Raw genomic sequence first — 23,998 nt, forward strand, 5'->3', positions numbered from 1 at the left:
AGTGTAAACAATTAAACCGTTCCTGAGTTTAAATTCACACTACTTCAATAAAAGCTAATTCCTAAGACTAGGTTTTGCCCAAATGCCAGTCTTACTTCAGTATCTCGTCTCTACGCGAGATTATGAGAAGATGTTCGGAGACTTTTGGAGTTTCACCATTGTGGAGCACGTGAGTCGCGTCCGTGGAAAGCAGAGGATTTCTTGGTCCGACGCGTGGTCGCTCGTGGTGAAAAGAGAGTCTCTGATCAGAATAATGTGCACAGCACTTTAATTAGAAGGATCCGGTCGCTTCTAACATTAATTAACTGCTTGGGCTGCAGTCCATACGTACGTATAATGAATAAACAAACAAAACCGGCTGTAACTCAAGCTGAGTTTAAAATCGCGCGATTCTAGGATCTACCGTGGCCAAAGGTGAAAGAAAGCGCGAAACTCTGATTCTTGAGGAAAAGAAAAGAAAAGAAAAGAAAAGAAGTCTTTATCAGCGGAGCAAATCTCTTTGTGTCCAGATGGCTTGAAATCCAGATGAGAGAGAGAGAGACGGAAGCGTTGTTCCGTTACTTATGCGTTCCTGGAGGATGTGACGTAGTAAATCCCGCCCACGCGTGACATAGGTCAACGCGGAAGTTGGCTGATGGGAAATGTAGTTTCTTAAAGGGACTGTACCTACACACTTAAAAAGATGAGAGAGGCCTGTAATTTTCATCATAGGTACACTTCAACTATGAGAGACAGAATGGGGGGAAAGAATCCAGGAAATCACATTGTAGGATTTTTAATGAATTAATTGGTAAATTCCTCGGTAAAATAAGTATTTGGTCACCTACAAACAAGCAAGATTTCTGGCTCTCACAGACCTGTAACTTCTTCTTTAAGAGGCTCCTCTGTCCTCCACTCGTTACCTGGATTAATGGCACCTGTTTGAACTCGTTATCAGTATAAAAGACACCTGTCCACAACCTCAAACAGTCACACTCCAAACTCCACTATGGCCAAGACCAAAGAGCTGTCAAAGGACACCAGAAACAAAATTGTAGACCTGCACCAGGCTGGGAAGACTGAATCTGCAATAGGTAAGCAGCTTGGTGTGAAGAAATCAACTGTGGGAGCAATTATTAGAAAATGGAAGACATACAAGACCACTGATAACCTCCCTCGATCTGGGGCTCCACGCAAGATCTCACCCCGTGGGGTCAAAATGATCACAAGAACAGTGAGCAAAAATCCCAGAACCACACGGGGGAACCTAGTGAATGACCTGCAGAGAGCTGGGACCAAAGTAACAAAGGCTACCATCAGTAACACACTACGCCGCCAGGGACTCAAATCCTGCAGTGCCAGACGTGTCCCCCTGCTTAAGCCAGTACATGTCCAGGCCCGTCTGAAGTTTGCTAGAGAGCATTTGGATGATCCAGAAGAGGATTGGGAGAATGTCATATGGTCAGATGAAACCAAAATAGAACTTTTTGGTAAAAACTCAACTTGTCGTGTTTGGAGGAGAAAGAATGCTGAGTTGCATCTAAAGAACACCATACCTACTGTGAAGCATGGGGGTGGAAACATCATGCTTTGGGGCTGTTTTTCTGCAAAGGGACCAGGACGACTGATCCGTGTAAAGGAAAGAATGAATGGGGCCATGTATTGTGAGATTTTGAGTGAAAACCTCCTTCCATCAGCAAGGGCATTGAAGATGAAAAGTGGCTGGGTCTTTCAGCATGACAATGAACCCAAACACACCGCCCGGGCAACGAAGGAGTGGCTTCATAAGAAGCATTTCAAGGTCCTGGAGTGGCCTAGCCAGTCTCCAGATCTCAACCCCATAGAAAATCTTTGGAGGGAGTTGAAAGTCCGTGTTGCCCAGCAACAGCCCCAAAACATCACTGCTCTAGAGGAGATCTGCATGGAGGAATGGGCCAAAATACCAGCAACAGTGTGTGAAAACCTTGTGAAGACTTACAGAAAACGTTTGACCTCTGTCATTGCCAACAAAGGGTAAATAACAAAGTATTGAGATGAACTTTTGTTATTGACCAAATACTTATTTTCCACCATAATTTGCAAATAAATTCTTTAAAAATCAGACAATGTGATTTTCTGGATTTTTTTTTTCTCATTTTGTCTCTCATAGTTGAAGTGTACCTATAATGAAAATTACAGGCCTCTCTCATCTTTTTAAGTGGGAGAACTTGCACAATTGGTGACTGACTAAATACTTTTTTGCCCCACTGTACATGGCTAATGAAACTGGATATTCCACTAATATTCCTGTTTACGTGTAGCCGTGCATATTCCATATTCATGCATACGTGTCTGGGTGGTTTTGGGTACAAGGCACAAAGCTGACCAACTGTTTACATGTCCAAAGAATGCTCCTAAAACCCAAATAATATCAGCCTATCCCACATGTCTGAATCGGAAAACGCTAAATTTGGAATTTCCAAATGGAATATGCTGTGTACATGACCCGTATCAAATTCCAAATATTGTCATATTCGGAATAATACTGGAATATTAATGTGCATGTAAACATACTGACTGTTTAGTATAAGGGCCACGTCCCACAACACCGATAACTATACCTATAACCATAACTACTATAACGATAACTATAAATATATCAGTCCCCTGGGGGTTTATGTGGTTGGTGCTCACACCAGACCAATAACGATACCTATAGCCCAGGCCTGGGTTTATTGGTATCGGTGAGATTGCTTCTTGGACCAATTTTTTCCAGACCTGAACTTGATCCGATAAAACATCTGACCAATCGTTTACACGTGACGTTGTCTGAGCATGTGCTATTTTTCCCGGGCATATTTGTACATCCTTGTTGTATCAATAAAAGACAAGCTGATTATAGAAGTGTCAAAGAATCCCATGCTTTATGACAAAAAGCACAAGCTGTACAAAGATACAGCCAAAAAGGAAGATGTATGGAAGATCATCGGCAGTAGAGTGGGTATGACTGGTAAGTGTGTGTAGCGTGTGTGTAGTGTGTGTGGCTGCGCGCTCTAAAATCTCTGTAAATCATGCCCATGGTACCCAGCACCAACTGTAAAACATGTCAAGAAAAGATTTTAAAGCGCGAAGTGTCATATCGCACTGCAAGCTGAGCCAATTTAAACCGAGATTTTAGAGCGCACAGCCATACACATTACACACACTTTGCCACAAATACTATCTGTGGACAGGGGCGCCGCCAGAAATTTTGGGCCCCATGAAAGATTAGAATTTTGGGCCCCCCAACTTTGCCCACCCTCGTCACAATTGCACTATTGTCATTATTTGACTTTTGATAGCCCATGGACCTTGAGTTTGTGACTTTGTTATTACATTTAATGTATTAACCTACCAGGGACTAGATGAAAACTGGTCAGTGACTAATTCTGGTGCATTTATAATCACAAATGAAAATTCAAGATTTTGCCACATGCCTTCTTGTGCTAGGACAATTGGTACTGAAATGTGTGATGTGACTGCTGTCCGTTATTAGCAACACTTTAATCTAGCAAACTGTATATGGCGCTCGCTCATTAAAAATTCAATCCTAAAGCATTTATGGGTTGTATTGCTGCTTACCTCCTTCTCCAAAGGGGGGTTCAGTGGTTTGGTAGGGCGGAGGTCCCCCTGAGGCTGAATCTGTGCATATTTAGGGCACCCCATTAGTTATGAAACTGGTTATTAGCACTAGTTATTAGCACCAGCATAACGTAATATTTCATCTTGTTTATCACGCAAGTCAGTTCAGTTATTAAAATGGAAAAAATGTCACTGTACAAACTGTAAAAGTGTTCTCTTGATAGGCTAATCCAACCACGTTCATACTGTTCATTTACCATTCGCTAATATTTTGAACACACATGTGAGCGATAGCTACCTTTCTTTGGGAAAAACTGAGTGACCAGTTGCCTGCCTCTCCGGTCCCTCTCAGCTTTCAGCTGCCTTGCTTTATTTTTGACAGCCACTCTTCATATTTAGCGATCATAGACTGTACGCACTCCACTGCTGGCTGGCTGGCTGCTGCACCGCGACACAGCAGCAAGTAGCGTTGCACTGATCAGCACACAGATTTAACGCATCACGCTTCTACCAGAACTGGACCATACCATTTCGCAAAAGGGGGAGGGTTAAATGACAATATGTTGAAGAACTCAAGAAATAGACAACCTTGTTCAATTAGCTCATTTTACCAGATGGAATATTGCATTGTTGTTATTTCAAAAGTCTTATTAAAATCATTAAAAGCATATTATCAGCCCCTTAAAGGGCCCCATGGCAGTGCTGGGCCCCTAGAATTGTTCTAACCTTTCCCCCCCTGGCGACGCCCATGTCTGTGGATCATGTAAAAAAGATTTCTCAGCGCAAGGTCTCATGCCTGAGATGCTTTCCTTTGTGCCCACTGCCGAATAATATTATGTTTTTTTAAATTATCTAAATTAAATGAAACATAAAACTTGTCACTTTACTCACACCTGAGTCGGAGTGCTGAGTGCCTCCTTACACATTCATAAAAGAATATTCACATGGTAAAGGCATGATAATTACTTTTTACTCTTTCGGTTTCAATTAGTTTCTCTTTCGTGGTGGGATCGCCCACCGTAAACAGGATAAAATATATCAGCCACAGTTTAGGCTACCTGTTTGTGTTAAAGGCTCATTTATTAGCACTCTCAAAGCAAAACACGCAGGCATGTGTCTTATGTATGTACAGTGTATAGCTGTGTGTGCCATGCCACTGACTGTCTGTTACATGCGGGAGTGCCAGGAGTCTGAGATTAGCAGTCATCTATGTGCTACAGGATTTCACGCACCCAGATTCTCATTTTCTTCTTCTTTCGGCTTTGCCTTCTGTGCAAAATGAGCATCAAAAGCAGCTCTTCCTCGCTGTCATTGTCAGCCATTGTGTGCTGCTGAGTGCACTGTGTATACACACAAACAGCATACAACTGCTACATTTTCCCGCGAAAACCAACAACCGATCGTCGGGATTATAGTTGTGGTGTGACTGCTCCACACTGGAACTAAATTCAGGTATAGGTTTAGTTATAGTCATTGGTGTTGTGGGACCAGGGCATAAACATTTATATCTTTTTATTCCTGAAACTTGCACTGACAATACACATGAGGTCCAAATCTAATAACTAGAAGAAGCCAATAATAAAGCTGGTGCAGTGGGTACTGTTGCAACATTACAACTCCAGGGTCCTCGATTTGATCCGGAGCTTACTGTCTGTATGAAGTTTCTCCTTGTGTCCAAATGGGTTTCCTCTGGGTTCACCGGATTCCTTCCACTGTTCTCAAACATGTTGGCAGGCAGCTTGGCCATGCTAAATTTCCCATAAGTATTAATGAGTGTGTGTATGTGTGTGCACATGGTGCACACCAATGGACGAACATCCCATCAGGGCTGAATTCTTCCACCTTGCACCTAGTGTTCCTGGAATACACTCCAGCTCCACTGCGACTCTGACCAAGATAAAGTGCTTACTGCAGGTGAATGAATACAAGTACATCTCAAGCAATTAGAATATCATGAAAAGGTTCATCCATCCATCTGTTATCTGTAGCCACTTATCCTGTTCTACAGGGTCGCAGGCAAGCTGCAGCCTATCCCAGCTGACTATGGGCGAGAGGCAGGGTACACCCTGGACAAGTCGCCAGGTTATTGCAGATGAAAAAGTTCATATTTTTCATAATTTAATTCAAAAAGGTTAAACTTTCATATATTCTATATTCATTACACGTGAAGTGAAATATTTCAAGCCTTTTTTGTTTTAATTTTGATGATTATGGCTTATCGCTCATGGAAATCAGAAATGCAGTATCTCAAATTATTAGAATATTTCTAAGATCAATCAAAAAAGGATTTACAATACAGAAATGTCCATCTTCTGAAAAGTATGTTCATTTATACACTTAATACTTGGCTGGGGGTCCTGTTGGGGCTCCTTTACCATGAATTACTGCATCAATGCAGTGTGCCATGGAGGTGATGAGCCTGTGGCACTGCTGAAGTTTTATTGAAGCCCAGGCTGCTTTGATAGCGGCCTTCAGCTCATCTGTATTTTTGGGTCGGGTGTTTCTCATCTTCCTCTTGACAAGATCCCATAGATTCTCTCTGGGGTTCGGGTCAGGCGAGTTGGCTGGCCAATCAAGCACAGTAATATCATGGTCAGCAAACCATTTGGTAGTATTTTTGGCACTGTGGGCAGGTGATAAGTCCTGCTGGAAAAAGAAATCAGCATTTCCATAAAGCTTGTCAGCGGATGGAAGCATGAAGTGCTCTAAAATCTCCTGGTAGATGGCTGCGTTGACTTCGGGTTTGATAAAACACAGTGGACCACCAGCAGATGACACAGCACCCCAAGTCATCACAGACTGCAGAAACGTCACACTGGACTTCAAACACCTTGGATTCTGTGCCTCTCCACTCTTCCTCCAGACTCTCAGACCTTGATTTAAATGCAAAATTTACTTTTATCTAAAAAGAGGACTTTGGACCACTGAGTAACAATCCAGTTCTTTCTCTCCTTAGCCCAGGTAAGACACTTCTGACGTTGTGTCTGGTTCAGGAGTGGCTTGATATTAGGAATGTGACAGTTGTAGCCCCTTTCCTGAAGACGTCTGTGCATGGTGGCTCTTGATGCACTGAGATCAGCCTCAGTCCACTCCTTGTGAACTTCTCCCAAGTTCTGAATCGACTTTCTTGACAATTCTTTCAAGGCTGCGGTCATCCCTGCTGCTTGTGCACCTTTTCCAGACAGCCTTTTCAGCAGTGGCCTTCTGTGGCTTACCCGCTTTGTGGAGGGTGTCGATGATCATCTTCTGGACAACTGTCAAGTCAGCAGCTTTCCCCATGGTTGTAGTTGTGTGTACTGAACTAGACTGAGAGATACACAGGATTTATACTGTTTTATTCAAACTCAAAATTAAATACTCAAATATTTTGAGATATTTTTTTATTTTCTTGCACTCTACACCATAATTATCAGAATTAAGATAGAAAAATGCTTGAATTGTTTTAGTTCGTGTCTAGAATTTTCACTTTCTTAAATAACTGATGGAAAATACTGAACATTTTCACAATATTATAATCGTTTGAGATGCACTAGTAAGTGTTTAGGAAAGGTTTAGGAATAGGTTTTGATCAGTGTTACTCAACTGCTTTGCAAAGATAGTGTTGTATGATTTGTTTTAAGTCAGTCTTTTTTTAATCAGTGTTAACTGTTTGTTTGGTGCGTGTAGGTGCGGAGATGATTCTGTCCAGGCACGCCAGCCGTTGTCTCTCACCCTGGACAGACAGAGTCATACTCTTTTGTTAGCTTTCCATTCTTGTGTGGTGAGGCTGCCTGTAGCCCGGTGTCAACTGCATTCCCGCTGTATGAAGTGAGTATACGCACTTACACGCTCTGCTTGGCTATCTCTCTCTCACATATATACACCCTCAACTCCCATTTTTTAATGGTCCAATTTTTCACTGTTCCACCAAAATAGCTTTTGCTTTATCAGTGTCTGAAATCCTACTGATCTGACCCCCATCTTTCTCACACACACACACACACACACACACACACACACACACACTAGCATGTCTCTGCATGCTAGCTTTGGTGCAGGTCTGAACTAGTGTATTTGATCCACATTATTAATAAGTTCCATGCTGGTTAATTGCCTTTTAGCCCCTGTCTCACTGGTCTTTCTGCGTAGCATGTTCAGAGATTCCAAATCCAATTCGTTTCTTTTTGTTGCAGTATACACACACATGCATATACAAACATGTATTATATCTAGTGCTATCTTTAGATGAGGCTGTAATTCACTTTGTGGTTAGGCACTGGCGTATAGTAAGAATATGTGGGGACATTTGGCTGGTCTCCACAAAGTAAACTGCTGCAGTTTTTATAAATAAGTGTTGGGGGATTAGCACCATTTAATTTACACAACATGCCTACCACTATGAAGGTGCAAATTGTTTTTTAATTGTGACGCAAACAATAATTAAGATGAGAAAAAAAAACAGAAATCTGGAGTGTGCATAGGCATCCCCCCCCCCCAAAAAAAAAGTCAATACTTTGTAGAGCCACCTTCTGCTGCAATTACAGCTGCAAGTCTCTTGGGGTATGCCTCTATCAGCTTACCACATCTAGCCACTGGGATTTTTGCCAATTCCTCAAGGCAAAACTGCTCCAACTCCTTCAAGTTAGATGGGTTGTGTTGGTGTTCAGCAATCTTCAAGTTATGCCACAGATTCTCAATTGGATTGAGGTCTGGGCTTTGATTAGGCCATTCCAAGACATTTAAATGTTTCCCTTTAAACTACTCCTGCATAGCTTTAGCAGTATGTTTAGGGTCATTGCCCTGCTGGAACGTGAACCTTCATCCCAGTCTTAAACCTCTGGCCGAGTCAAACAGGTTTTCCTCCAGAATTGCCCTGTATTTAGTGCCATCCATCTTTCCTTCAGTCCTGACCAGCTTTCCTGTCCCTGCAGATGAAAAACATCCCCACAGCATGATGCTGCCACCACCATGCTTCACTGTAGGAATGGTGTTCTCAGGGTGTTGGGTTTGCACCACACATGGCGTTTCCCATGATGGCCAAAAAGATAAATTTTAGTCTCATTTGACCAGAGAATCTTCTTCCATGTGTTTGGGGAGTCTTCCACATGCTGTTGGGCAAACTCCAAATGTATTTTTTTTTAAGCAAAGACTTTTTTTCTGGCAACTCTTCCATAAAGTCCCGCTCTGTAGAGTGTACGGCCTAAAGTGGTCCTATGGACAGATACCCCCATCTCTGCTGTGGGTCTTTGCAGCTCCTTCAGTGTTATGTTTGGTGTCTTTGTTGCATCTCTGATTAATGCTCTCCTTGCCTGGTCTGTGAGTTTTGGTGGGCAGCCTTCTCTTGTCAGGTTTGTAGTGGTGCCATATTTTTTCCATTTTGCTATCATGGATTTAATGGTGCTCTGTGGGATATTCAAAGTTTGGGATATTTTTTATAACCCAACCCTGATCTATACTTCTTCACAACTTTGTTTCTGACCTGTTTGGAGGCTCCTTGGTTTTCATATTGCTTGCTTAGTAGTGTTGCAGAGTCAGGGTCCTTCCAGAACAGGTTGATTTAAACAGACATCATGTGACACTTTGATTGCACACAGGTGGATCTTAATCAACTAATTATGTGACTTATGAAGTGAATTGGTTGGAACAGCACCTTTCATACGAAAGGGGGTGAATACCTACTGTATGCACACTCCAGATTCCTGATTTTTTTATTTTATTTTATTTTAATTATTGTTTTGTCACAATTAAAAAAAAATACACTTTTAAAGTGGTAGGCATGTTGTGTAAATCAAATGGTGCTAACCCTCCAAAAATCCATTTTAATTCCATCTTGTAATGCGATGAAACAGGACAAACACCAAGGGATATATATATATATATATGTGTGTGTGTGTGTGTGTGTAAACTTTTCTTTACTAAAGTTATGGTTTGAGTTAGATTTAGATGTAGGAATAGCATTAATTAGCCACATTAATAATCAGGGGCTTCAAAGTTTGGGAGAATAGCAGGGTACAAATAATTTACAGCAGGGTGCAAAATGGTAAAATGTCTGCCAGCGGCAGACATAATGCACGCAAAGCGTGCAGGGATATAGATAGATAGATAGATAGATAGATAGATAGATAGATAGATAGATAGATAGATAGATAGATAGATAGATAGAGATATGCAAGTACGAATTTTTCATGGGGCGGGATGGTTTGGAACAGGCCATCTAAAATTGGGATAACATTTACCCGGGACGGGTATTTGAGGCGGGTCGTCTAGCTTAAGCTTGATTAGCGTTGTTACGCACGCCAGTGTTTCCCACAGAAATTTTGGAGACTATGGGGGCAAGCCATGGGGGAGGCGTGGGGGTTGTTTAAAATTGAGTGATATGTTAAATATTAAGTTATTACTGAAAAACTATTGATTAAAAAAACAGACACTGAGAAATGATCCTATAAACAACTTTACCAATATAAAAGATTACCAGGACTACAAAAATGCAGAAAAATAGGCTTTACTTATCCAAATGCTCCTGTTGGTTCAAAAGTTAAAGTGCAGAGAACCTCACAGCACAACATGAAGTTACCTTAAAATATAATATAAATGCCTCAGCTTTCATGTAAGAAAAAAAAAACTATTAATACTAGTGCTGTGTGCAGGCAGTCTCTCCTGAAGACTAAATTAAACAATAATTATAAACTAATAAAATAAATGGCTCAGGATTCATAGAAGAAAGAAAACAATTTGAACAGAATCTCACAGTATGATGCTGAAGCTGCCTAAACAATGGAAAATAAAATACCATTTTGGCAAAAACGTTGGCATCCATTAATTTCTTGTATTAAGTAAAAAAATATGTTGCCAGATACTGCTGACGTTTTACAGCCCAAAATATGTTCAAAACCCGCCAAAATGCACTTAAAACTGCCCAAATTGTGTGGGAAACCGCTCAATCTGGCAACACAGGCGGCAGTAATGGCTGCACTCGTGTCGAGGATGTAAACACAGTTGACGCGGCAACGGACATACATGACATAGTGGATGTAATTTATGTTCACAACTTTTTTTGCTGTCAGAAATATTTAATATTAAATTTTGTGACTCGACTGACAATAGCCGGCGGCATAACAAGCCATAGCCGGCGATTTGCCGCCGGTGACCGGCTACTTTTGAGACCGCTGAGTAACAATGTCAATCGAAGAAATTTTGTATTCATAAAAAAATCTTGCTTAGTAGTGTTTATATCCTACTCCCACCCCAAAGTGTTTTTAAGTTTATGCATAATGCCACCTAATATAAACCTTGACTTGATTGACTTCAAGTCATATAGGTCAGGAATTAAGAGTATCAAGAAAATTTTGTGAAACCCAGTTGTATTATATTACTGGTATTGAAGAATATGAAAAATAAGGAAGGAAAGTTAATACAAACCCATAAATTCAGGCACAAATCTCATTCAGTTATAGCAAAATAAATGATGCTGTATAAAATGAGGATGGGCTGGTCTGCCTGTGCATAGCTGTAAACCATGAACAAATGCTTTGGCTAAAGTAAGATTTAGTGCATGTCAGGATGAAAGCTGTTTTTTGGAAGGAAAAAAAAAAAACAAAGAATAGAGATTTGCTCCAGGATCTCTGCTTAATGCTGGGCAACACTTCTAGCATGCCACTCGTGACATTTAAAACTATTTTAAAATAGCAGTTTCTTGTGTGATGTGCTTGGTGTGCATGATCTCCTACAGCATAAACCTTTTTTTCTCCTTCATGGTTTCTCCCCACATGATGTCACCTCATTTAATTTAGACCTAATTCATAATTTTGTCTCTAGACTTAGACCTTTTCAGGTGCTGCTTCACGGCTAAATATATTTATTGGTATAGAAGTGAGTCAAAATAGCCTCCACTCTGCCTTCTTTTTGACTGTAGTAATAATTTCGTACACCCAGGTGTCTGTATATTTGCGTTAATGGAGTTTTGTTGGCATGACTACAAGCAAATGAGCTGTGTCAGGAGCACACTTTGCACTTTACGGATGATCTACTTACAGATGCGAGTACAAAGAAAATCAGCGTCTCCAAAACGTTTGTAAAAGTTTAGTTTAGTCTGAGTTGCACAAACATTGTTTTTATGCTTCACTAGAAGATTGATATATGAGGCCAAATATATGAAGACAAGTGTGTGTGTGTGTGTGTGTGTGTGTGTGTGTGTGTGTGTGTGTGTGTGTGTGTGTGTGTGTGAGAGAGAGACATTTTGCAGTGACATTTGTCTGTGTTGCATTCAGTTGTTATGATGCCGTGTATGATGGTTAATACATTAGAGCAGTGGTTCTCAAACTTTTTTCACCAAGTACCACCTCAGAAAATGCTTGGCTCTCCAAGTACCACCACAGTCCCGTCGCGAGATCTCAGTCTTAAGGGGGGCTTATGAAATCCACCAGGGGGGCACCACTATTATTAGCTTATTTTTGCACACTATTCGGGCAGCCCTAATCCCGCACAGTAATCATCACATTAAACATAACCAACAGCAAACATGACCGGACCAGCAACAGCCTGCAACATCAGTCCCCTCTCTCTCTCTCACACACACACGCGCTCGTGCACGCACACAACAAGTACACATAACGTATTAGATCACAAGCAGCATCTCAAACTAAACAAAAAAAAAAAAAAAACGCCACGGCGGGTGCATTTCAAAGCAACCAAGAGAGGTAGCTACCAATTGCCATTACACACACACACCAACAACAGCAACTGAGTGTGCACATGACAGATGACAAGCAGCATCTCAAACTAAACAAAAAAACACCACGGCGGGTGCATTTCAAAGCAACCAACAGAGGGGTAGCTACCAAATGGGTTGATGGTCTTCTTTGCCAACGACATCATGTGTTGGTTTATCCGAAGTTGCCGGTGTTGGGGTTTTGAACCAATTACGTATATCCATATTTAAGAAAGCGCGGAAACTAGCTGCTGTCTGCTGGCATAAACTCGCGCTTCATTTTCCACCCAAAAATGCGGGTAACTGATTTGGCAACACTGACTGACGTAATTACGTAGCCAAACTTTCCAACAAACTCACATGGTTTTAATATGTTTAATGTCTTAGTGATTGTGCAACACTGGAAGTTTTAACCCAAAGCGAGTACAATAAAATGAAATTAGGATTTTATTTATCTATTTATTTATTTGAGATCTGTGATTGTGATCTGGCTTGGGTGGGCGGGCCGGGCGGGCCCACGCATATTGGTGGGCGGGCACTGCCCCCAATGGCCCGCCCACAGCGACGGGTGTGTACCACCATAATGATCAACATTAAAATACAGTAGCGTAGTAGGCCTAAGTATTCATTAAAAACAAGGCGGAGGTTTTATTTAACAAGTATATTTAATATTGGTATGGTAAACACAGCAGTTCCCCGATTGTGTGCGGCTTACCGGCTCTGGCGATCAGGAGGCTGGCACGATATGAAGCTTCCTGTGCTTTGGCTACGGGTGTACCATAGGACAGAATGGTGGACTTGGACTGCTTCAGTTCATCACGTTTTCGTAAAAAAAAAATCCATTGGTTTGTCCTTTAGTGCTGTGTGTTTGGTCGTAAGATGCCATTTGAGATGCGACGGTTTCATGGACTCATTGCTCAGAACGTCCCCGCATACAACACACTGCGGCCTGGGCAACTCCTCTGTCCCGCTCCAAATGAATCCCAGTTTTATGTATTTTTCGTCATACTTCCTCCTCACTGGTTTCTGCCGTTTGCTAGCAGTTCTGGGGCTGGTTTTGCCACTGTCGTTAGCATCTGCGCTCGGCTCACACACGTCCTCTTCAGTTCTCCCTCTCTCCTGATCCACGCTCCCACTCGCGGATTTAAGCCACGACAGTAATTTTGTCCTACTCGTCATAATTAACAAAGCCACCTCCACCTTTTCCCATCACAGCCTAGTCTACCAATGGTGGATAACCGTCTGTCAGCGGAACCGGCGGGAATGCGTACGTACGCTACGTATGGCTACCCAGAAGCACTTGCAAACTTTTTAAAATTATTAACTTAATTTGTATCTCCTTTCATTTTCTTGTCATCGGTTGATAAGATATTTTCATCCGTTCGGATATTATGGATAGTATTTCACGTTTTTTTTTTTTTAATTTATATTTAATTAAGTAATTCTTTGGCGTACCACTAGAATGGAGCCCGTGTACCACTAGAATGCGTACCACATGCGTACCACAGTTTGAGAATCACTGCATTAGAGTATATATTGGAGTTGCTATGGTGTGTGTGTGTGTGTGTGTGTGTGCGTGCATGTGTGTGTGTAGGAGCTGTATCTCCTCTAGAGATCCTTACTGTGGCTGGACCAGAGGAAGCACTTGTTCTCTTCTCAGACCTGGTACCAGGTGAGACTCAACACATCATGAGTTATCATCATAATCTCAGGTCTTGTTTGACATATGCTTTTCTTTTTTTTTTTTTTATAGACTACCATTTGTGCAGGATGTTGAGTTTGGGAACACCACACATCTTGGAGACTGTGATGGTGAGTTGTTTGTTTATCATAGTATTACACAGGATTGCGTCGTGTATTCCAAGGAGAGTGTGGTGGTCTGTTCATACCACATAACGGCTTTGATCGTCTGCATGTGAAACAGCACGTAACACACACGATTAAATATTATTATTCTAGCCACAGTCATTGTATATGAGCAATCGCGTGCTCTGATTGGCTAGTCTACTACTAGGCTATGAGCTCATATACCGTGAGTGGAGAAAAACAAAATCGCGGAACGTAACTCTAACAGTAGTGCTGGCTATAGTTCAAACTAAACGTTTATAAAATGTGTTTGTTCGAATCCATTTTAATAATTTGCTTCTATAGTAACAACTCATTCCCAGTGGAATGAGTACAAAAGTAAGAGTACTAATAAATGAATTTTTAAAGCAGAACATGCTGTTATTTAATAAAGACATATGATTGTGGAGCTTTCTGTAAGTATATGTCTATTTTATTTAATATTTATCAAAGGAGTCTCCAGCGACAGTGTTTTCTCACAGAGTCTTTAACCTTTTCAGTTTCTTGGTAACATGACCAAGCTCTGTGTGTGTGTGTGTGTGTGTGTGTGTGTGTGTGTGTGTGTGTGTGTGTGTGTGTGTGTGTGTGTGTAATGCAGCTTATTAACTTCAAGAAAGAAAAAAAGAGCATCTGTTAAGGGAACTGCTTATTTTTCGTGTGCAACTACATGACAAAAACAGTATGACGTATGCACCCGCCGCCATGTTGGATGATGTACAAATCCAGAATGCAATGACGTATATAAGTAGTATATTTTATTAACATATTTTGATAATCTAATTATTCCTGTTTTTATATTATTAACCTTTACATTTCAAACAAAGATCTTTGACAAAATAGAGGACAAACACAGTCTAAAAGCACGCAATGAAAACATCACTAAGCAAGTTGTACAATTATGCTAATTCTATTTTCTTTACATAGACAAAGTAAAATCGCTCTAATCAAAAGGAACAATCATCTCATCTCATTATCTCTAGCCGCTTTATCCTGTTCTACAGGGTCGCAGGCAAGCTGGAGCCTATCCCAGCTGACTACGGGCGAAAGGCGGGGTACACCCTGGACAAGTCGCCAGGTCATCACAGGGCTGACACATAGACACAGACAACCATTCACACTCACATTCACACCTACGGTCAATTTAGAGTCACCAGTTAACCTAACCTGCATGTCTTTGGACTGTGGGGGAAACCGGAGCACCCGGAGGAAACCCACGCGGACACGGGGAGAACATGCAAACTCCACACAGAAAGGCCCTCACCGGCCACGGAGCTCGAACCCAGGACCTTCTTGCTGTGAGGTGACAGCGCTAACCACTACACCACCGTGCCGCCCAAGGCACAGCATACTGTGGTAATCTTATCAAATTAAATCAGCATCCAATATTTTTTCTTCAGTTCCACCAATTCACAAGTCGTATCTGTATTGCACTGCTCCATTTGAGATATTTGTAACCCAGTGATTTCCGTCTGGCAACCACTTTCAGTGTGCGTCTCTGCTGGGAGGGTTTCAGCTCAATTTCATTTGACTCCGGTACGTCTGTAAAACAAAAAGCGCATCAGTAAAACAGAGTTACTGGGTTACTGGGACGGCATTGCTAATATCTCACCTGGCAAAGCTGACCTACATTGTTCTCCTTGTGCATCCAAACTCACTAAGGTTTGCGCTGCTTCTAATCTGGCTTTCTTGGCAGATCTTTCATTTATCCTGTTGCTTCTTGATACTGCGAGATGAGTTTTTGTCTTGAGGTTTGTCTTATCGTGTCCTAATTTGAGTGTTGGTGCCCAATCTGGATTTGTTTAATCGCGTAGGTTTGCCGGTGCTCCTGCAAGGTGAGAAGCAGAGTGTTTGCATTAAAGCTCAATTTAATCAGCAGAAAGCATAGCTTTAATTAGCATTGAACTCTTACCAGATATAAAGTGGTCACCACACACGCGGATGTAATTAGCTTTTTCCTCAGTTAAGTCCTTACGATGCATGTATTTGAGCCAGAGCACACGGTGTCCTCTGGACAGTTCATCTGTTTTGTCACCGTTTTTAATTATTTTGGGAATTCTGAAGAACCGTTTGTCACAAGTAGCATTATTACCACAATTATATCGCTCACACAAAGTGGGCATTATCTTTCTTCAAAGGTAATGAAATCAGAAGAAAATCATGAAGCGTTGCAGTAGCTCACACGTGAAGTGCCGCCAGCTTGGTTGTTCTTATCATCCAACATGGTGGACTTCCGGTTTGGAAAATAAGTGTGATGTCACTTGCACACGAAGAATAGCTGCTGTGATGACAGGAACTAACTTGTTTCACAGTCATTCCACAACATGAACTGTAACGACACATGGAAAAAATGTACTACGTGTCATTCTTTAACAAGTAAAAATTGTTAGTGCTGGCAAATTGCTGTGGTCTGAGAGGAATAAAAATGAGATGCACTATTCAAGGAAACTAATCCATTGTGGAAACAGTAACACACCTCAATATCACATTACCCCGTCATTCATGGGCATCGCCACCATTGAATGTGAAGGGGATGTGTCCCCTTCACATTTCATAATTCTTTGTTTGGACCCCCCACACATATTTGACATAAAATATTAGTTCACCCAGCGCCGTTTCTGTTGCTTCATGAAGAATCCATTCCGCTTGATCGATAAGAGAATACACATACCACTGAAAATCCACTCCGGGTTTTCCGGGCGTTCCCTACAACAACTCACCTCACGTAAGTGAAGTGAATCTCAGTGCAAGCAGAGACACTTTGGTGCAAGGTGCAGGCTGCTGGAAAGTGGAGGAGGTGACGTCAGCCCCATTGCCACCTCACAATGTCTAGCTTTTGCTAAAACCTTATTCTTCTGTTATATGCCCTCAAAATGAACCCTAGGCCACGTTAAATTAATGTTCAACTAAACAATGAAATAAGCTTAGCCTAATGGGGTATTCTTGGTTGATGATGAATTGTTTGCAATATTTGCTCCCTCCCCAGACACGATGGACATAAGGAACTTCTTTACAAAGAAGCGGAAAGTAAGTCAAAATTTCCCCACAGGACAGGGTGGGTTTTTTTGTCCCAATGGAAATGTTAGTGCAGTTAGCTGGCTAGTCAATGTTACATACATGTCAACCTTTGGTCAATCAAACCTGTATAACCAACCTCCAAAATCCGTATTTCCCTTATAAAATCCGTATAAGATGCAAATTAAAATAATTTACCTAAAATTTGAATGATAATTAACAATGATATATCCCAGTTACTTTTTATTCAATATTAATAACAATAAATCTTCAGAATGAATACAAAGCTCCAATGTTTGACAAAAACACAAAGTGTTATCAGCGTAGTTACGAAGGAAATACTTCATTGTTTGGAGACAGGTTTCACCGAGCGGCTATTATGCGCGAGACTTCATATTAGCCACAAAGTCAGGAAAATCTGTTCGTAAAATTACGTTATAATGACCAAATACAATGAAAAGTATTTTTCCAGTCTCACCTGTGAAAGGTAATCCCATGTGATCTCGTTTGGACGGTAAACCTGTTGGTACAGTTAAACGCAGCACATGAATGAGGCATCTTTATTCTCGGCTACTGTCTAGACGCTATACCAGAGACGGTTGAAGAATCTCCACTTTGCCACATCCAATATGGCGGCGAGGATGACATATGATTCTACACAGAAGGCGGTGTCTATGTTTATATGTCTATGACTTCCCGGTTGGCGGGATTCTCGCAATGCGGTGTGCACATGATCAAAAGTGGAACGAAGTCTCGCTACCACAAGATAATGCGCGATTTCATAAGACTCTTTACTGGCTGTCTGTGGTGTACAGTACGTTTGTAAATGTTATGTGCTCTTTTATCATCGTGGGAATTGATTATAGCTCTAAATAAATATTGAAGTTTTTTTAAAGAATCCGTATAACTTTATTTATACGCCCGTATACTACGTTTATTGAATCAAATCCGTATAAAATACGGACATTCCGTATAGGTTGACATGTATGATGTTAGAGGATGGATCAGCTAGCTTAATGTTAGCTATCATTTAATTCAAACCCAGTAGGCCGACCTTATTGTAATGCCAAGAATGAGGTCAAGTCTGCTCTGATGATATTTATTGATTCCCTTTTGTGACTTGAAATTGCATACAGTGAGTGACCAGTCACCAGAATATAACACTAAAAAAGTAAAATGCACCCACTAAAGCCACTGTTGGTGGTTAACATAATTGCACCTGTCCATCGTGTGAAGTTATTTTTTATGCGTCACCGTTGCTTGGCACAGTGTGATTTTGTGTTATGAAGTTTGCATGATGCCATGTCATGCCTGTTCATTGTGTGAAATTATGAATATTCTTATTTTTAAACATACAGTTGAGTGTCACTATTGCTTGGCACAGTGGCATGTTGTGTTACATCTAAAACTAAATAAAAAAGGAAACACAAAATCAGTAAAATGCACCCATAAAGTCATTGTTGGTGATAAATTGTGTCACATTCATCTCATTATCTTAGGCGTAGCAGTGGGTTTAAAAACAGGCTGATGAATATATGGACTAGCTAAATGAGGACTTATTGTTGAGTCTTTAAAATAGTCATTGAATTAAGTGACTTTTGTAGGTAAAATTAGGTGTTTAACAACCTGTTAAAAATACACCAGAATGCAGGAAATGGCATCTAATTAATTAAAAATTTTCTGGGGGAGGACCCCCAGACCCCCCAACAGTGTGCTCCCCCCCACGCACACACATTAAAAATGCTTCTGATGCCCCTGCCATCATTTGATTATTTGTCTATAACCACACACCCTCTCGCTATGTTTTATTCCTTACTTATTTTTGCAAAATTTAACTCTGGTAGCAGACTAGCAGAATGTATGTAGGTCACATGATCTTCCCTTTGACCTGAACAAACACACAAATTCCCACTTTGCCCTTCTTCAACTTGTCCAACCTTTGCGAGTTGAAGCTGTAATGCACAAGGCTTTTTACCACTGACAGCAGTCTGCAGTAAGATGGATTAAGCACTCTTGGAGAAGAGAGAAAAACAGAGGGAGAGAAAGACAGAGAGAGAGAGATAAAACGTGACAAACAGAAGTATAAGAGAGTGAATGTTAAGCTACAGAGTGAAAGTTTAATAACAGTGGGAGAAGTTATGTGAAAAATCACAGAGATGACAGGTTAAAGTAGTTTGCACTGAACTCAGTAAATAGTTGTGCTGTAACAATGAATTTCACTTTTTGAATACTGTTTGAAATGTTTTATAAGGTTAAAAAAAGGGGGCGGCACGGTGGTGTAGTGGTTAGCGCTGTCGCCTCACAGCAAGAAGGTCCGGGTTCGAGCCCCGTGGCCGGCGAGGGCCTTTCTGTGCGGAGTTTGCATGTTCTCCCTGTGTCCGCGTGGGTTTCCTCCGGGTGCTCCGGTTTCCCCCACAGTCCAAAGACATGCAGGTTAGGTTAACTGGTGACTCTAAATTGACCGTAGGTGTGAGTGTGAATGGTTGTCTGTGTCAGCCCTGTGATGACCTGGCGACTTGTCCAGGGTGTACCCCGCCTTTCGCCCGTAGTCAGCTGGGATAGGCTCCAGCTTGCTTGCGACCCTGTAGAACAGGATAAAGCGGCTAGAGATAATGAGATGAGATGAGGTAAAAAAAAGAAGGGGGATATTGAAGTTCAAATGTTTCAAATCCCATGTTTTACTATTACTAGGAAAATCAGATGCTCACTGGCCGTGCTGCGAAAATTGTGCATGCAGACGCTCATCTGAGTTTCCAAATCTGTCATTGCTTAACTCTTGAATATTTTCTATCGTGAATACAATCATTAAAAAGATTATAATTTCTGCTTTCCAAAGAAATGTGTCTTATTAAGATCTGCTCAGTACTTTGGGAGTAACGGCAGGTTGAAGTTGGTACAACAAAGTAAAAACTCTCTGCTCGCATGACGTCAAGAAACTGCCGGTGCTTTCTGAGTCACGGGAAAGCACTCAGGCTCTCTCTCTTCTGATCGGTTTCTGACTTGATTACTTGTGAATATCAATCACATAACTTTTATCAGGATGTTCTCTCGCTGTCACTGTTTCTCATGACGCATTCAGCAAAATTTTCCACCAGCTAGTTTTGATGTTATGATTCATGGAAGACTTTGAAGTGAATTTTCATAGCTTTACCTACTTTTTTTTTTTTCAAATCAAACTGATCCCTGTAAATAAATAACTATTTTAGAATATAACTGTAGTTGTTTTGATAATAAAATAGTAAAATATTCACAGCTTTCAAGGCGAACCTTGAAAAAAACTGGATGTACATCACCCAGTTTTTTCAAGGTTTGCCTTGAAAGCTGTGAATATTAATCGAAATAATCATTTATATTCTTTCATATAAACACTAGTAGGCCCTATTTAGAAATACAAAGGCCTACAGAGCACAAAGAGGGTATTAGAAATAATCTTTTATTACTTTATTATTTTGATAGAGAATGGTAGATGTGAATGACAACCAATGTATTTATGCATATTTTATAATTAACATTGATTTCTCCTTTGTGATGTATAAATGAGAGTTAAGATCAGCTTTATATTGCACAAATAAAGCCATTTGGTGAAACTTTGAAGAAGAGAGTGTACCGATTTAACGGCTTACCTAATTAGCATAATGAATACTAATAAAACACTAATTTGCATAATTTGTTTTTACTAATTTTTCAAGCTTTATATTCAGTATAGGAAAGTTCGCTGTGACATCACCAAATGGTCACGTGATGTTTTAGTTGGCAAGAGGTTATTTATAAATGGCCGATCAGATTTATCGGGTCATTCACACTTATACGTTAATTAATTATGGTAGTGTCGTGTTATCGGCTGTACATACAGATTTGATAAGAATGATCCCAAGAGCTTTTACCGCATACCAAAGAAACCTGAAGCTCGCCGAAAGCTTTGGATCGCAGCAATTAAGCGTGACAAGTGGGAACCTACTGACAACAACCGTGTTTGCTTTCGACACTTTATATCTGGTAAGACACATGATTTTTTTATTATTTTGCAGTTTAATATTATGATATTAGATAAAATTTCCTCATCAGAAATAATTTGTTGTGCTATGACATTGCTTAGACATCAACCAAAAGATAAATAAAAACGCACGAGCAGCTGATTTGTATGCAGTACACATGAGTACGATTTCCACAAACACACTCACAGCAAATTTATGTACAACCCCGATTCGAAAAAAGTTGGGACAAAGTACAAATTGTAAATAAAAACGGAATGCAATGATGTGGAAGTTTCAAAATTCCATATTTTATTCAGCATAGAACATAGATGACATATCAAATGTTTAAACTGAGAAAATGTATCATTTAAAGAGAAAAATTAGGTGATTTTAAATTTCATGACAACAACACATCTCAAAAAAGTTGGGACAAGTCCATGTTTACCACTGTGAGACATCCCCTTTTCTCTTTACAACAGTCTGTAAACGTCTGGGGACTGAGGACACAAGTTGCTCAAGTTTAGGGATAGGAATGTTAACCCATTCTTGTCTAATGTAGGATTCTAGTTGCTCAACTGTCTTAGGTCTTTTTTGTCGTATCTTCCGTTTTATGATGCGCCAAATGTTTTCTATGGGTGAAAGATCTGGACTGCAGGCTGGCCAGTTCAGTACCCGGACCCTTCTTCTACGCAGCCATGATGCTGTAATTGATGCAGTATGTGGTTTGGCATTATCATTTTGGAAAATGCAAGGTCTTCCCTGAAAGAGACGTCGTCTGGATGGGAGCATATGTTGCTCTAGAACCTGAATATACCTTTCAGCATTGATGGTGTCTTTCCAGATGTGTAAGCTGCCCATGCCACATGCACTAATGCAACCCCATACCATCAGAGATGCAGGCTTCTGAACTGAGCGCTGATAACAACTTGGGTCGTCCTTCTCCTCTTTAGTCCGAATGACACGGCGTCCCTGATTTCCATAAAGAACTTCGAATTTTGATTCGTCTCACCACAGAACAGTTTTCCACTTTGCCACAGTCCATTTTAAATGAGCCTTGGCCCAGAGGAGACGTCCGTGCTTCTGGATCATGTTTAGATACGGCTTCTTCTTTGAACTATAGAGTTTTAGCTGGCAACGGCGGATGGCACAGTGAATTGTGTTCACAGATAATGTTCTCTGGAAATATTCCTGAGCCCATTTTGTCATTTCCAATACAGAAGCGTGCCTGTATGTGATGCAGTGCCGTCTAAGGGCCCGAAGATCACGGGCACCCAATATGGTTTTCTGGCCTTGACCCTTACGCACAGAGATTCTTCCAGATTCTCTGAATCTTTTGATGATATTATGCACTGTAGATGATGATATGTTCAAACTCTTTGCAATTTTACACTGTTGAACTCCTTTCTGATATTGCTCCACTATTTGTCGGCGCAGAATTAGGGGGATTGGTGATCCTCTTCCCATCTTTACTTCTGAGAGCCGCTGCCACTCCAAGATGCTCTTTTTATACCCAGTCGTGTTAATGACCTATTGCCAATTGACCTAATGAGTTGCAATTTGGTCCTCCAGCTGTTCCTTTTTTGTACCTTTAACTTTTCCAGCCTCTTATTGCCCCGTCCCAACTTTTTTGAGATGTGTTGCTGTCATGAAATTTCAAATGAGCCAATATTTGGCATGACATTTCAAAATGTCTCACTATCGACATTTGATATGTTGTCTATGTTCTATTGTGAATACAATATCAGTTTTTGAGATTTGTAAATTTTTGCATTCCGTTTTTATTTACAATTTGTACTTTGTCCCAACTTTTTTGGAATCAGGGTTATACTTTTTGCAGTATAAATATTTGACATTAGAAGATAGGTCGAACTTTTCATGATATGTATTTGAAGATAAATAGCATAGCCTGGATTTAAAACACTGCTTGTGCATTCTAAATGAAGAACTTGCTTAAGTTTAGTACTGTACTGTATATCTTTGGAGTGTGTGTGTGAAGCAACAACATTAACTTATGTTTCAAAGATTATATTGTGCCTATTTAATCTTTGTCTTTTTATTATTAGGCACAAAAAGCAAATATAAATGAGTATTTCAATAAAACAACTGAATACCGTAATTAACGCTTACTTGTATGCATCAAGAGACTTGTAGGCTTTCATTGATTCTTTTGTGTATATTGAAGGCGTGTCAGTCAAATACAAGTAGATATCGCCGAAGGTCAGGTCAGGTCAGGTCAGGTCAGGTGCTTGGATTTGGGTCCCATTTGTCCGTAATTGCGTAAGGATCAGGCAAAACTTTGGTGCCACTGTTGTACAAAAGCTTTGCTGCATATCTTTGCTTAGCATCAGTTGGCAACAAACTTGCATACTGCGATAAATCACTACGAAAACTAGGTGATGATGCACTTTGTCGGCTATTGTGATTGGTTCTTGCCAACCAATTTTATGCGCATGCGCAATATTACGTCACACTCTAGTTTGGCGAACTCTCCCATACAACCATCTATGTGCCCGCCAATTTCCATGTAAATATCTTGAAAAATACAAAAGTTATTAAGAAAAAACATTTGATCTCATTCATTAATGAGGCCCATTTTGGACCACGTTATCCTAAAACAGAATATTACGGCAGTTTTCTAAAAATGAAGCCGTTTTTTCAATCTATGATTTGTAACATCTCAAGAACGGATAAACATATTTCAATTCTGTGAAAAGTATGTTGTTTAGCATTCAATTCTGAATTCAGGGAGAGCAGTTTCAAGCAATTTGGATTGAACTTGAATTTTCACCTGATATGCCTACACATATCAGTCACATCTCTTTTAATGTTACACAATATGCAGTGAGATCGTACAGTTATGAGGACGTGTGTATGGTGCAAAGAATTCCATTGTGAAGTGGAG

General features: G+C 40.6%; 1 protein-coding gene across 1 annotated transcript in view; it reads left to right on the forward strand.

Annotated features, from left to right (window-relative positions):
- Positions 1 to 23,998, forward strand: part of sema6ba (sema domain, transmembrane domain (TM), and cytoplasmic domain, (semaphorin) 6Ba) — a 224,719-nt gene that overhangs the window by 172,268 nt on the left and 28,453 nt on the right. The window contains exons 14-16 of the mRNA XM_060906139.1: positions 7,246 to 7,386; positions 13,860 to 13,937; positions 14,019 to 14,077. Of these exons, the coding sequence (XP_060762122.1) occupies positions 7,246 to 7,386; positions 13,860 to 13,937; positions 14,019 to 14,077 (278 nt within the window). The remainder of the gene's footprint in view (positions 1 to 7,245; positions 7,387 to 13,859; positions 13,938 to 14,018; positions 14,078 to 23,998) is intronic.

The sequence above is a fragment of the Neoarius graeffei genome, chromosome 23, assembly GCF_027579695.1.
Source record: "Neoarius graeffei isolate fNeoGra1 chromosome 23, fNeoGra1.pri, whole genome shotgun sequence".
Classification (NCBI taxonomy): domain Eukaryota; kingdom Metazoa; phylum Chordata; class Actinopteri; order Siluriformes; family Ariidae; genus Neoarius; species Neoarius graeffei.